Raw genomic sequence first — 12,372 nt, forward strand, 5'->3', positions numbered from 1 at the left:
TGTTGCTTCTGTTTAGGCAAAATGTGTAAGTTAAATATGGAAATTCCTCCTGCAGCTCTCTAACAGGCGGCTATAATTTTCATAGGGTCATCGCTACAGCACAAGAATTAGAAACAGTGCAGAAAAATCCCGCTTCCACAGGGTTATTCAATTATGCTTGTCTTTTGTTCTACTCTAGTGTATATCATTCTTCTCCTCTTTTATCCATTTCCTGCTATACTTTCATCGCCTCATCCCTCAGGGGGAATATTAGTGGTATCTTTCACTACGGGCCCAGGACTAGGACTTGGTCAATAATTAATTGAAATCCCTTCATTTACTCAAAATCTTTGCTTAGCCTGCCCCCGGTGAAAATGGGCAAAGTTTGCTCTTTGCTGTGGTCTGACTGGTATTATTATGCAGAGCAGGATAAATGAGAAGCTGGAGTGAGATTAGATGTATTTGAGATAGCTAATTCAGTTCAGCCAGTCCAATTTCTTGTATTCAGCGTTGGTTTGTGATTCAAGGGAGATGCTGATGCCAGATTGCAGCTTTGGCAACTCTGGGCTGGGAGAAACAAACAACATGCTAGCATAATGGTGTTGAGGAAATATATGAAGTGGTATTGATGCAGAGAAAATAGGATGGACTGCAGCGGCTCAAGGACGGAGCTTAACCCCGACAAGGTTTTAGTGTACATATTGTGTTGGTTTCCTATTGAAACAACTGTTGTCTGTCTTTTTATTGTTGCTATCATAGTTATTATTGCATCATGATTTATTATCCTGACTGGACTGGAAGTTACTGTGTGTTTGTATTTCTTTTGCTGATCCAATTTTCTGACATTTAAATGTAAAATGTAATCCTAAATTCCAGTGCAGAGCTTTGGACAGAGAATTAGGATGTTTAGACTATTAAAACTGCAATCTCTGCCTCTTCAACTTGCATGATAGTCACATTTACAGCTTCTGTTTCAGCCTGATGGTATTTTACGTTCTTTGTGGTTTGAACCAAACCATAATATTCCTCCAGTGCACATCCATCACTGACTGTGTCTACGTCTTCTTTCCAGGACATGGTGGGGTGAACCAGCTCGGAGGTGTGTTTGTGAATGGCAGACCCCTCCCAGATGTAGTCCGACAGCGAATAGTAGAGCTCGCCCATCAAGGTGTTCGGCCCTGTGACATCTCACGTCAGCTGCGAGTCAGCCATGGATGTGTCAGCAAGATACTGGGCAGGTAAAAGGCACACCAACACCTACAGCATGTGCGTAGCAGCAGCTGCCCAGAAGACTGTGAAGTGGCACGATTTGGACAGATGGCAGAGATGTAGAATGTGTCAAACTACGTGCTGGTCGCTGACATTTGAGTATTTTGCAGTTTAACAATAAACTTTAAAGTAAAACATGCAGGAAACAAACTTCTCTTAGCAAGCGATCCATATAATTCCACTCCTGCATTGTTTTAAGGAATGTACAGGGTTCTGCATGACAAGATATTTCTTTTCTTCCTGTCCTTAATCAAACCAAGCTGAAACTTAGGAGAGATTACAGCCAGGTTGTCTCGAGCAAAACTATCAACACTGCCTCAACAGAGCTGAACTTGAGTCTCACAGCCCAGAACGCATGCCAACAACCCCCTCCAGCCACAAATGTGGACCTCTCTGTTGCATCTGGAGGACAAGAGATGCATGAAGGATTTAAAAAAGGCATCGTGAGAAACTTTAGATTCTGTATATGGTTTCTAGAAACACTGCAACTTCCTAGAAATGACGTCACAGTTCTGTTTCGCTTTTGGGTCACTGGTTTGGTTTGGTTTGGTTCTGTGCTGGCAAAGTGTTTGTCTCTTCTGACATGTTCTTTCATTTCCTCATCATGCAAAAGCTGCATTTTTAGAAGAATGTCTGCCTTCGTTTTCATTTGCCTTTTATTTCCCTGCTTCTTATTCCTCTCTGTTCTTCATCCTCTCCTCTTACCTTTTCACCTTCCCCTGCCCTTTCTGTATCCTGTGTTTCTTGTCCAACTCCTTTCAATATTTCTGTCTCTCCTCACCCCTCCTTTTCTCTCTGTCTGTCAGTCTGTCTGTCTTTCTTCCTCTCTGTGGCTTTTCAAAGCTAAATTCAAGAGTAAATCTTCGCTCGTTCCGTCCTCCAGAGAAAAAAGGAGCACAAAAGGAAAAAGATTCATCACTTTTTGGAATTAGCATCAAAATGAAAGTAGCACCATATTTCTGCACCCCACCCACCTTCCTATAAAAACAGAAGAAGAAGAAATATAAGAGTGAGATGGAGAATGGAAGAAGACAAGAACAAGAAAGACAATCAAAAGGGAAAAGGCGCGTTAAGGGAGAGGAGTGTGGCAAAAAGAGAAATGAATGAGAAACAGAGAGACCATTTGTGGGGACGGAGGGGAAGGATTAGCAGCAACGACCCTCAGCTATATCAAAAAATATGTTGCTCATTGTTCTCCCATGCCTCTCTTTCTCTCTCCTTTCTTCTGTCTTCCCCTCTCTATCTCTTTCTCTCTCCCCTTTCCCGGCCGTTCAACTCACTGAAGCGTTACCGTTAGGGGGGAGGAGAGGGGATCGAGGGATGGAAAGAGGGAGGGAGGGTTGTTTTATCCTCTCCTCTCTGTCTCTCTAGTGCCAGCAGAACAAAAACACCAACTCTACCACCCTGTGTGTGTGTGTGTGTGTGTGTGTGTGTGTGTGTGTGTAGGCTCATCGTTGCACTGGATATCAATAGCCACGCTCGTTTATTCACCAATGATTCAGCTGTGAATAATTTAAATAGAAAATAGATTGTTTTTCCTTTAGCTGTGTTTATGCTCCAGCTGTGAGTAGTCAAAATGCGTAACACACTGACACACACACACACACACACACACACACACACACACACACACACACACACACACACACACACACTCTCATACAGAAAGTAAGACAAGGAAGCGCACATTTACAGCAACTCACATCTTCACGGAAAGGATTACTCTGCCGTACAGTGGAGAGAGAGCAGCAGGTTTAAGACTGACTGACAGCTTGCATCCACACAACTGCGTCCCCCTTTTTTCTGCAAGCTGTGTAGCACATTCGCCATCCTCCCACCCCCTGCCCCCATGCCCCTTCTGGATGCAAATACATTCATGAAATAGCCACGGTGGACACGAAACGCCTGAATCTCTATGAGTGTGTGCGTGTGTGTGTCTCAGCATCATCTTCCCAACTCTGTGTCACAATGTGAAATTGCATAAGAAAACAGCAGCCAGATTGAGTCAGTCATTAGAAATGTGTTGTCACAGGTGTTTTTGGATGATATGCTCACATTAAGCAATTTGGCTTGACACGGTATCTCCAGCCTAAATCAGACCAACTGCACGTTATGTGACTAACAGGAAAGCCTTTAGGTCAGCTGTATTTATAAATGCCTTTGAAACCAAAGTTTTCTTTTGAGAGTGAGAACTGGGCAAATCAGCCAAAACATAAAGTACTACAACAACATTAAAAATACCAAAAGCATACTAATTGACTCTTTTACTCTTAAATTAACAGAAAACTTTACTCCCTTGATTCTAGTAAATGAGAAAAACAATAATTAATTCATAAGGATCAGCAGGTATTTCCCGATTTGCTTAAGAATTTGCAAATATAACATCAGCAATGGGGAACAAAATTAACAAACTTTCTTCTCTGCAAAAACATGGTCCAATAAATAAGTTTTCTATTGTCTGTATTACTATTTTCCCCTTATATAAAGACTCAGGAGAGATATTATAAACCAAACTGAAGCAGGACTATGAAAAATAACAACTTAATGTGACTCATTTTAGTCACTGAACATGTGTCATTTCAACAATAACTCTTAATCTTGTTTGCAGGCACTGCCAAACATGCAGATAGGAGTGTTTTTTAAGAAATGAGACATAAACCAGGTGTGAGTGGATTGTTGGGCTGAAGAGTTTGAGTTTCAGCCATAAAGAGGTCCTGGCTGCACAGGAAAGGTAATTCCTCTGCTGGAGAGCCAAAAGAGCTGAAGCGGAGTGCAATCCTGCTCAAACGGCCACCAGAAGAGATGAAGTAAAGAGGTTGTTATGTTACATGTTGCTGCTTATCGCTGGGTTTGGCAGGGAGGCAGCGCTCAGGGAAAATGTCCAAAAAAAGCAGCTCTTCCATCACCATTTGATGCACTGTTAAAAACAACAACAACAACAACAACAACAAATCTGGTCTTAAGAGACTTAATAAAATGATAGTTTGATGTCATTCTTGTCTGAACGAACTCCACAGAAAACATTTTTCTAAACTGTCTTTTTTTTTATTTTACTACTTTTGCTTTCTTTCTTCTGTGTGGAAAAAATACATTTTAATGACATTTCTTTCATGAAAAAGGAAATGCATTTGCAGCAGTAGTTGCAAGGCTGTTCTTCCACTTGGGTCGGTGGCAAAAAGAAGAGGGCATGTGAAGTTTTTGAGGAATGTTGCGGAAAACATTGGCTTAGGAAAGCGGAAAGAGAGGAAAAATCAGAAATGCTGTCTGTGTTTTTTCATGTGTTGGCAGCATAGACTGTTTAAATCTTCCATGTATATATATATATTGTGTACATATCTTACATATACAGTCTATGGTTAGCAGTTTATTTTGGTTTACTTTAGGTTTAGGAAATATACACTTTCCTTGTTAGATATTATGAACTAAAGCTACATGGTTAGGTTTGGCAGAAGATTGAAATCGAGTTAAATTCCTCTCTTCATAACATCAGTGACGGATTGTAAGATGGAAAAACATTCGGTTTCTGCATTTAATGTTAGCATTGTGAATTGAATTGATTTCAGTTCAATGACATTTAAATAAATTCAGTAGAATTTAATCTATTCTCATTTTATTTGTTTGTTTTTTGGTCTTTTAATCAAATTTGATAAAAGTTTGACATTCTCCCTTTTTTTATTTTAAGTTCCTAAATACCTTACAGGAATACTTATTTACTAGTAAAGTCACAGCAGTAAGCGCTTTGTGTACAAACTGAAACTAAAACTGAAGCCCCAAGAGTTGAGAGAAAACTCTTCTAAGAGGACAATCATCGGTCAGGATCAGATTTAAGGAAGTGTGACCATCTCCCTCTGTCAGTTGGTATGAGGAGACCACTGTCGTTGACAGGAGAGGAAGATGGGAAGAAAAGACTGCTAAACATGATAGATACTGTAGATACTGGGCAGAATGGTCATGCTGATAACCACGGGTCAGAAAAAAGAGAGTAAGAAAAAAAACACAAAATGTAGAAAAGAGAAACACATTATTCCCTATAAAGCCAAACATTTAATACACAAGTTTTTAGGATGTTTTTATGCATCACTTTATGGTGCTCAAAATCCTGTTGAACACAATCTGATACTTGTCTTCTGCCCATTAATAAATACCAGGAAGCAGAAGATTACAATATAATATTTTTGACATATCATGTGGTAATAAATGGTAAATATTCCCCCCAAAAATGTTGTTTTGTTACATTTTGCTAAAAGGTCAAGTAAAACCTCATATTCACATTAAATATTTTGGACTTTTCTTACCATTTTTTCATGTGTCAGGCTTTAAAAGGTTAATGATGTGTTGCAGCAGCATATAAATTCACAGAGTGACAGAGTACAGACTAAATCAGAAGAATTTCTCTTCTCGTTTGTGCATCTGTCTCTGAATAAACATCTATGCTTCGACTACAGGTACTACGAAACGGGCAGTATTCGCCCCGGGGTAATTGGGGGATCCAAACCAAAGGTTGCTACACCCAAAGTGGTCGACAAGATCGCCGATTACAAACGCCAAAACCCCACCATGTTTGCCTGGGAGATCAGGGATCGGCTCCTGGCCGAGAGAGTTTGTGACAACGACAGCGTCCCCAGCGTCAGCTCCATCAACAGGTCCGTTCCCGTATCAAACTGTAAAAACAGTTATTGAGTGTAGACAGAGCATCGTGCAATATTACTGTGTTTTACGTGCGAGTGTTTGTCAGAGTGGGAGTGGAAAGGAGAACTGCAAAGAGGCCCCCAGTCTCCATATGTATGAAGTGGCTGCAGCTCAGTGGTTCAACACGATGGTACAATGACAAGCCATTCCCCAGAGCATAGAGGCAGAAAAAGAGGGAGGGATGGTGAAATAAGAGAGAGAAGGAGTGAGCCAAAGGGGCAGACAAAAGGGAAGAAAGGTGTGCGGGAGTAAAGAAAGAAAAAAGAAACAAAAGGTAAGGAAAGAAAGGCAAAGAGAGGAAAGGAAATGAGAGGAGAGGAAAAGGGGAGGAAAGGAAGAGAAAGAAAAGAGGAAGAAAGGGTTTGCATGAGCAGCCAAGCAGGAAGTGTGAGGCCCCTCTGCCATGTCAGGCTGCCTCAGCCACTTCACACAACACACACACACACACACACACAATCTTGCTCCCACGACGGTCATGTTCTCTCTGTCATTCAGAATCTCTCACACAAACCACTTCACACACACTAATATCTCCTCTCTCCTCCTGCAGGATCATTCGGACTAAGGTTCAGCAACAGCCCGGTCAGACGGGCTCAGTGTCGGCTCATAACTTAGGTAGGTCGCTGCCGTAAAATCCTGTTTCCAAGTGAAGAAGCAAATATTCTCAGGAAAAATGTGTCTGAATCCCCTCATGCTAAGCCTATATGCTGAACAACGTAAGCTATGTTACATCTACTCTGTATCCAGGATGGTTGAGATGCTCAAGCCGCTCAGTTTACTCCCTAATGATAGTAATTTGAGGTGTTTGTATTATGTTTGTCCATTTTTTTTATCTGAATAAGTGTTTTTTTTTTAGTTCTTTTATGAATGCAGTGAAAAACATGAGGGTTGTGTGATGATCAATGAGATGACAGAAGTGAGGAAGGTGATCAATCAGAGTTGAAGTTTGAAAATGTTAGTCACACATGACGAAGTACACTGTTAAATGGAAATTAAAAAAAAGAAAGATCAGAAATAGTACATGAGACTACAGATTCAAACCAAGTCGATCTAAATAAATCCTATAAAAACAGAAATAAACAAGTCACTGAGAAACAGTTTAATACTAAAAAAAAAACCATGATGAAATGTTCATTTCCTTGAGATTATGACTGCAGAGAGTCATTTGTTATATTTGTTTGAGAACATGCATCTCTGCAGCACAGAATTATTAAAAAAAAAAAGATCAGATGATCACATTGTCACATATTTATTGATTAAATATCTTCAAACTTGATGGTTATATTTCAGTCCTGTTTTCATGACCTTCTGTTTGACACCACAACATGTTTTTGTTTTTTCAGTCCTGTTCATCATTCAATTCAATTCAGCTTTATTTGTATCGCACCACTTCCTCACAATGTCATCCCAGTAGACACATCAGTTCAAACCAGTTCATTGTAAATAGTTTAAATAAGGAAAACCAACAAGTTGCATTGAATCTTGACTTTGATCCAATCCGCCGTCTGGAGCATGCAGAAGAAGACTGACATAGTTAGGATTATTATAGATGATGTAGGTAGGATTAGGGTAAATGTTCAGAGTAGGTTTCAATGGACACATCTTGCAAAATGCATAAAACATTACATAAAAATAAAAATGTGTTTTCTTTGATATTTTGAATTGGCTAGATACCAAAAAAAAGAAAAAAAAAAGAAAAGAAAAATAGATATCCCTCATCTCTTTTCCTCACTTTTTCTTGCAGTGGATTGTGTTTCAGTATCTCTCCTATCTTTATAATCGCACATTGTCTATTAATCTAAATTAATTTCCACACACTGCTCTCTGATGCCTGCCTTTTACTCACATTTACCAGATACATCCACATGCATGCACACTGAGATGTATGCACACACACACACACACACACACACACACACACATGCACGCTCACAGATTACACAGATAAATGGGTCCCACTCCCAGGCGGAAAATTGAACATTTGGATTTGCAGAATAAGAACGTTACGTTCTGATAAAAAAAAAAAAAAAAAAAAAAGGAGTGAAAAGAAAGAGAAAGGAAAATCAGATAATTGAAGTGCTAAATCAAGTGATGGGAAAAGAAGGGATATGCATTCATTATACTCTGCTTGTCGTTAGCGAAGGAGTAACGGCTGAAGGCGACTTTGATCCCCCGGTTTGTTATTTCTTCCCGTTTTTTTTTTCTTTTCTTTTATTCCCTCCTCGGTCTCGTCTTTCTGTGTTTGGGGGGTCTGCTGGGAGAGAGGATTAGGATGTCTGTTGCTGCACCTTTCTGTCCCTCCTGGGATGCCATACTGTCACTCAGCCGCAGCGTCCGTGTACAGGGGCACAGATAAGGGACCAAAGAGTGTGTGACTGTATGTGTCATTGTGTGTCAGGAGGTTGCAGGGTGTGTGTGTGAGTGTGTCACTGAAGCGGTGACAAGTATGTCGCTGTATTGCCCGGTGAGGAACTTGTCTCCTCCAGGGGGGAAAGATTAGAGGAGGAGACATCAAGCAGCAAAACACCAACACCAGACAGTGTTTTCCCTTTTTCCCCTGGTCTGGTTAGAGAAGGACAGAAGTGTATCTTTGTTAAGGGTAAGAACAGATGATTAGATTTAAATATTGTAGTTTTATTAAGTAAGAAGCTCAAAGGAATAAATGTTAGCAGGAGGGATTGAGGTTTTCATGTTTTAAAGTTGTTAAAGTTCCCGTTTCTTTTTAAGATTTTTACAGAGAAAGCTTTAAATATAACCCAGTAACAGAAGTGCAGCCATAAAACACACACAATGAAGTTTGTTTACACCAGTTGTTGCTATTTTATTGTTTTAATGTCATAAATCAACAAAAGGGCAAAGTGATCCCAATGAGATAATAAAACAGAATATGTGATTTAATTTCTTGATGTGTTCTTCATGTGATCTGTCTGCAGCAACGTCCGTGGCTGCCACACAAGTTTCAGCCGTGACCAGCGACTCAGCCGGCTCCTCGTACTCAATCAGTGGCATCCTGGGAATCAGCTCAGCTGCTGACGTGGGCAAGAGGAAGAGGGATGAAGGTGAGCAGTTATCCCCGTGGATCTGGTGGAAATGGATTTTTTTCCCTCCCAATAATAAATATAAACACATAAACAATATATGATGCGGAGATGGACGACTTGAAGATGCTCTCCTCTTCGTACCCACATAACAAACTCAACGCATGAAGATCGATGACATATGTATGTGAGCGTGCTTGTGTGTGTGTGTTGTAGACCAAACGTCTTCATTGAGAAATCCACATTTGTTTACTAACACAGCTTCATTGGGGGGGCTACCTGAGCAGCCAGTTTATGCATGCACTATTGATCATATATGCTGTCATACTGGATCAATGTTGCATGCTGATAGGGGTGGGAGAAGTCTTGTTGTGAGAGCGCGCTCTCACGTGTACTTTATACTTTTGTATGTGGGTGTGCGTCACGAGTGTGTATGTGGCAGTGTCAGTGGCATTAAAAAGCCATCACACAGACAGTCTCCCGCGGTAAATGAGACAGGACCAGATGTTGGAGCGAGGAGGGGGGTGACAGAATGCCACTAGAGGCTACTTCTCTCTCTCTCTCTCTTCTTCACACTTGTTTTCTGTCTCACAGACACTCACAAACACACACACCAACTCACTTTAATACACACATACATACTGTACGGGTTTCTTTTCCCACTGCTGATGAATTTTCAAATCATTCCGGCAGGTTCCAGGTGAATACCAGATGAACCGTGATATGCTCGATGCACCCCATTTACCCATCAGAGGAACACAAAATCTTGCAACCTAACACACACACACACACACACACACACACACACACAGACACATTCATATATGCTACTCAAAGCTCTCTTCGCTATGTGAGCGTGACAGTGTTTGTATCTCAATAAGTGGGAGTTTTTCACTGAGACAAAATAAAAAAATTAGAACAATTTACACTTTCATTTCCAGCTGGAAGGGTTAAAGTGTTCATTTTAATCCAAAAACGTCAGATCCAGAAAATTCCTTGAGACGGAAGAACTCATTGAAAGCAGGTCTTGTGTGTGTAAATTAATTTTTCATTTTATACATGCACAAACGTGAAAAACAATATTTTTTGCTAGCAGTTGTTTATTAGTATAATAAAACAAAACAAATAAAATGACAAAAATAGCTGCTCCTCATTCTTGGAAAGTTTTCTTAAAAATAAAGAAATAAAGTCTTATTGCATTCGTTTTGCAGCATGGAAAGATCCAGAAAGTGAGTGATCCAATAAATGCACACCGCAGAAACAAATCTTATTTTTTTTCCCAATTAACTGAGACTAACAGATAAAACACGACCAAAGCGTGACTTATAAAGGCTGAACAAAGACATTGTGAAGGTTTCTTCTTTAGTTTTAGACTTGAGTGAAATGTAACTGTATATGTGCAGGATATGTGTGGACAACTCCTTTACTAATGACAAAAGTTGGCATCCTGGCAAAAGTACTGAAAATATTTAGCTGTTTTTTATGTGTTTTCATATCTTTCTTTGGTACGCACAGAAGTTCTTAGTCAACTCAATGATAACAAGATGTCCAGGTCCAAATCATCCCCCTTCCACCGCCATGCCCGACATTTTCATGAGATGTTTGTGCTGTGTTTGATTTTTTCTGCTGCTGCCAGACGTGTCTACTTTGGTCTTAACACTCTTTCAGAAGTCTCTTGTTTGATGCAGATGAAAGAAGCCTTTTTCTGTCAAACTTTTAACGTATACGAGCAACTATAATGGACTGGTGGCCTGTCCAGGATGAACCCTGCGTCTTGTCTAGTAGAAACAAGGAAAGGCTTGATATCAGTGACCCTGCACTGGAAAAAACAGGCATTTAAAATAAATGGATGATTTACTAACCTGAGTTAGTCCTGCGATGATACTCTTTGGTTTTTCTTTTCCATATTTCAGATCATTATATGATCTAATCTCAGTGTGAAATCATCAGAAGACTGGCAACTGTTGACAACTGTCTTTTTCAGTGCAGAATGATAGACTCTAAAGTTTTGGACAGAATAACTTTACCCAGATTAATGAGTATGTCACGGTTAGTGGAGATGTGTTGGGAACCAGCTGCACACTCAAAAATAGAGGTACCAGCTTGTACCTAAAAAGGTACAAATGCTTGTCGCTGGGGGTGTACTCTTTTTAGAGACATTTCTGTACCCTTCAGTTCTGGTCTATTTTTGTACCTTATCAAGTTCAACCTCACCTTATCAAGTTATGTTTTTTATGTTTTCACAGGATTAGGCCTGGTCCATGCCAATTAGCAATATTATCTTATCTTTAATCTAGAAATAATCTTCAAAAACTCAAAATACTGACCAGCCATACACTTAGTTTGCAGCATCTGACCTTCATTGTCTGGTGTAGTAAATGACTGTTAAGTAGTACTACTGTCATCACTTACTCTGCTCTAGTTTGTAACATTACAGCCATTAACATTACATTTTTCAATGCTGCAGGTACCCTTATGGTCGAAATGGTACAAATTTGTACTTTATGTCACTTTGAACCCTTTTTCGTACTCTGAAGGTGTGCTTCTGGTCTCTTAAAGACCAGTATTGTACGTTTGAGAGAACATTTCTTTAAAATGTACCTATAGGTACAGAAATGTCCTTATCTTGTACCTCTATTTTTGAGAGTGTGCAGCAACAGACAGGCGTGAGGCAGATCAGATGCAGGACCAAGATTTAATTCTTAAAATGAACAGAAGACAGGGACAGAGATATCACAGGATAATCTGACAAATGAAACTTACAGCCAAAGAGTATAAATACACTGAGGGAGTAACGAGAAACTGGTGAAATGAATCAGAAAATCAAACCAGGTGAGCTGGGTTTTAATACACAGGGGAGTGAAACTACAAAGTAAAACAGGAAAAAGACACAAAAACGTCTAAACCACGACAGGGTAACAATAAATACTTTTATCATTGCTCAAGACTCAAAACAACTTTATTGATCCTATAAAGGCACCCACATCTCCCACATCCACATCTCATCTACACTCGGATGCTTCTGATCAACAAACTGCTAGAAGTTCTACTTTTATAGAGGCGCTCACACTTGTTGATGAACGATTACGATTAGCTGGAAGAGGCTGCAACGTACCTCTTAATTCCTATGGAAAGCAATGAGATTGGACCTTGTTATTAACACACTGCTTTCACATTTTTGTACTTTGTTATGTGCTATTAGCTAACTAATGGCACATTTTCTTCATTTAAAACATGTTCTCCTTTGCTATATGTAGACTATACACGACATAGTAGATATTTTTAATGTATATGCTTTCTTTAACATCCTGCTTAAGCCTTAAAGGACAATTTTTCTGCAATGACAAAAGATTCTGAGGACTTGCAATGGACTGGCGAGCTGTCCAGGGTGTACTCT

The 12,372-nt window shown here is 39.8% G+C and overlaps 1 protein-coding gene across 2 annotated transcripts in view; it reads left to right on the forward strand.

Moving 5' to 3' along the window:
• pax5 (paired box 5) overlaps window positions 1-12,372 on the forward strand; it is a gene marked incomplete at both ends in the record, with an annotated part of 56,133 nt that overhangs the window by 12,373 nt on the left and 31,388 nt on the right. For both annotated transcript variants that reach the window (XM_079238229.1, XM_079238230.1), the window contains 4 exons: window positions 1,052-1,217; window positions 5,694-5,891; window positions 6,488-6,552; window positions 8,871-8,996. In XM_079238229.1, the coding sequence (XP_079094355.1) occupies window positions 1,052-1,217; window positions 5,694-5,891; window positions 6,488-6,552; window positions 8,871-8,996 (555 nt within the window). The remainder of the gene's footprint in view (window positions 1-1,051; window positions 1,218-5,693; window positions 5,892-6,487; window positions 6,553-8,870; window positions 8,997-12,372) is intronic.

Source organism: Telmatherina bonti (genome assembly GCF_933228915.1).
Source record: "Telmatherina bonti genome assembly, chromosome: 3".
NCBI classification, from domain to species: Eukaryota; Metazoa; Chordata; class Actinopteri; order Atheriniformes; family Telmatherinidae; genus Telmatherina; species Telmatherina bonti.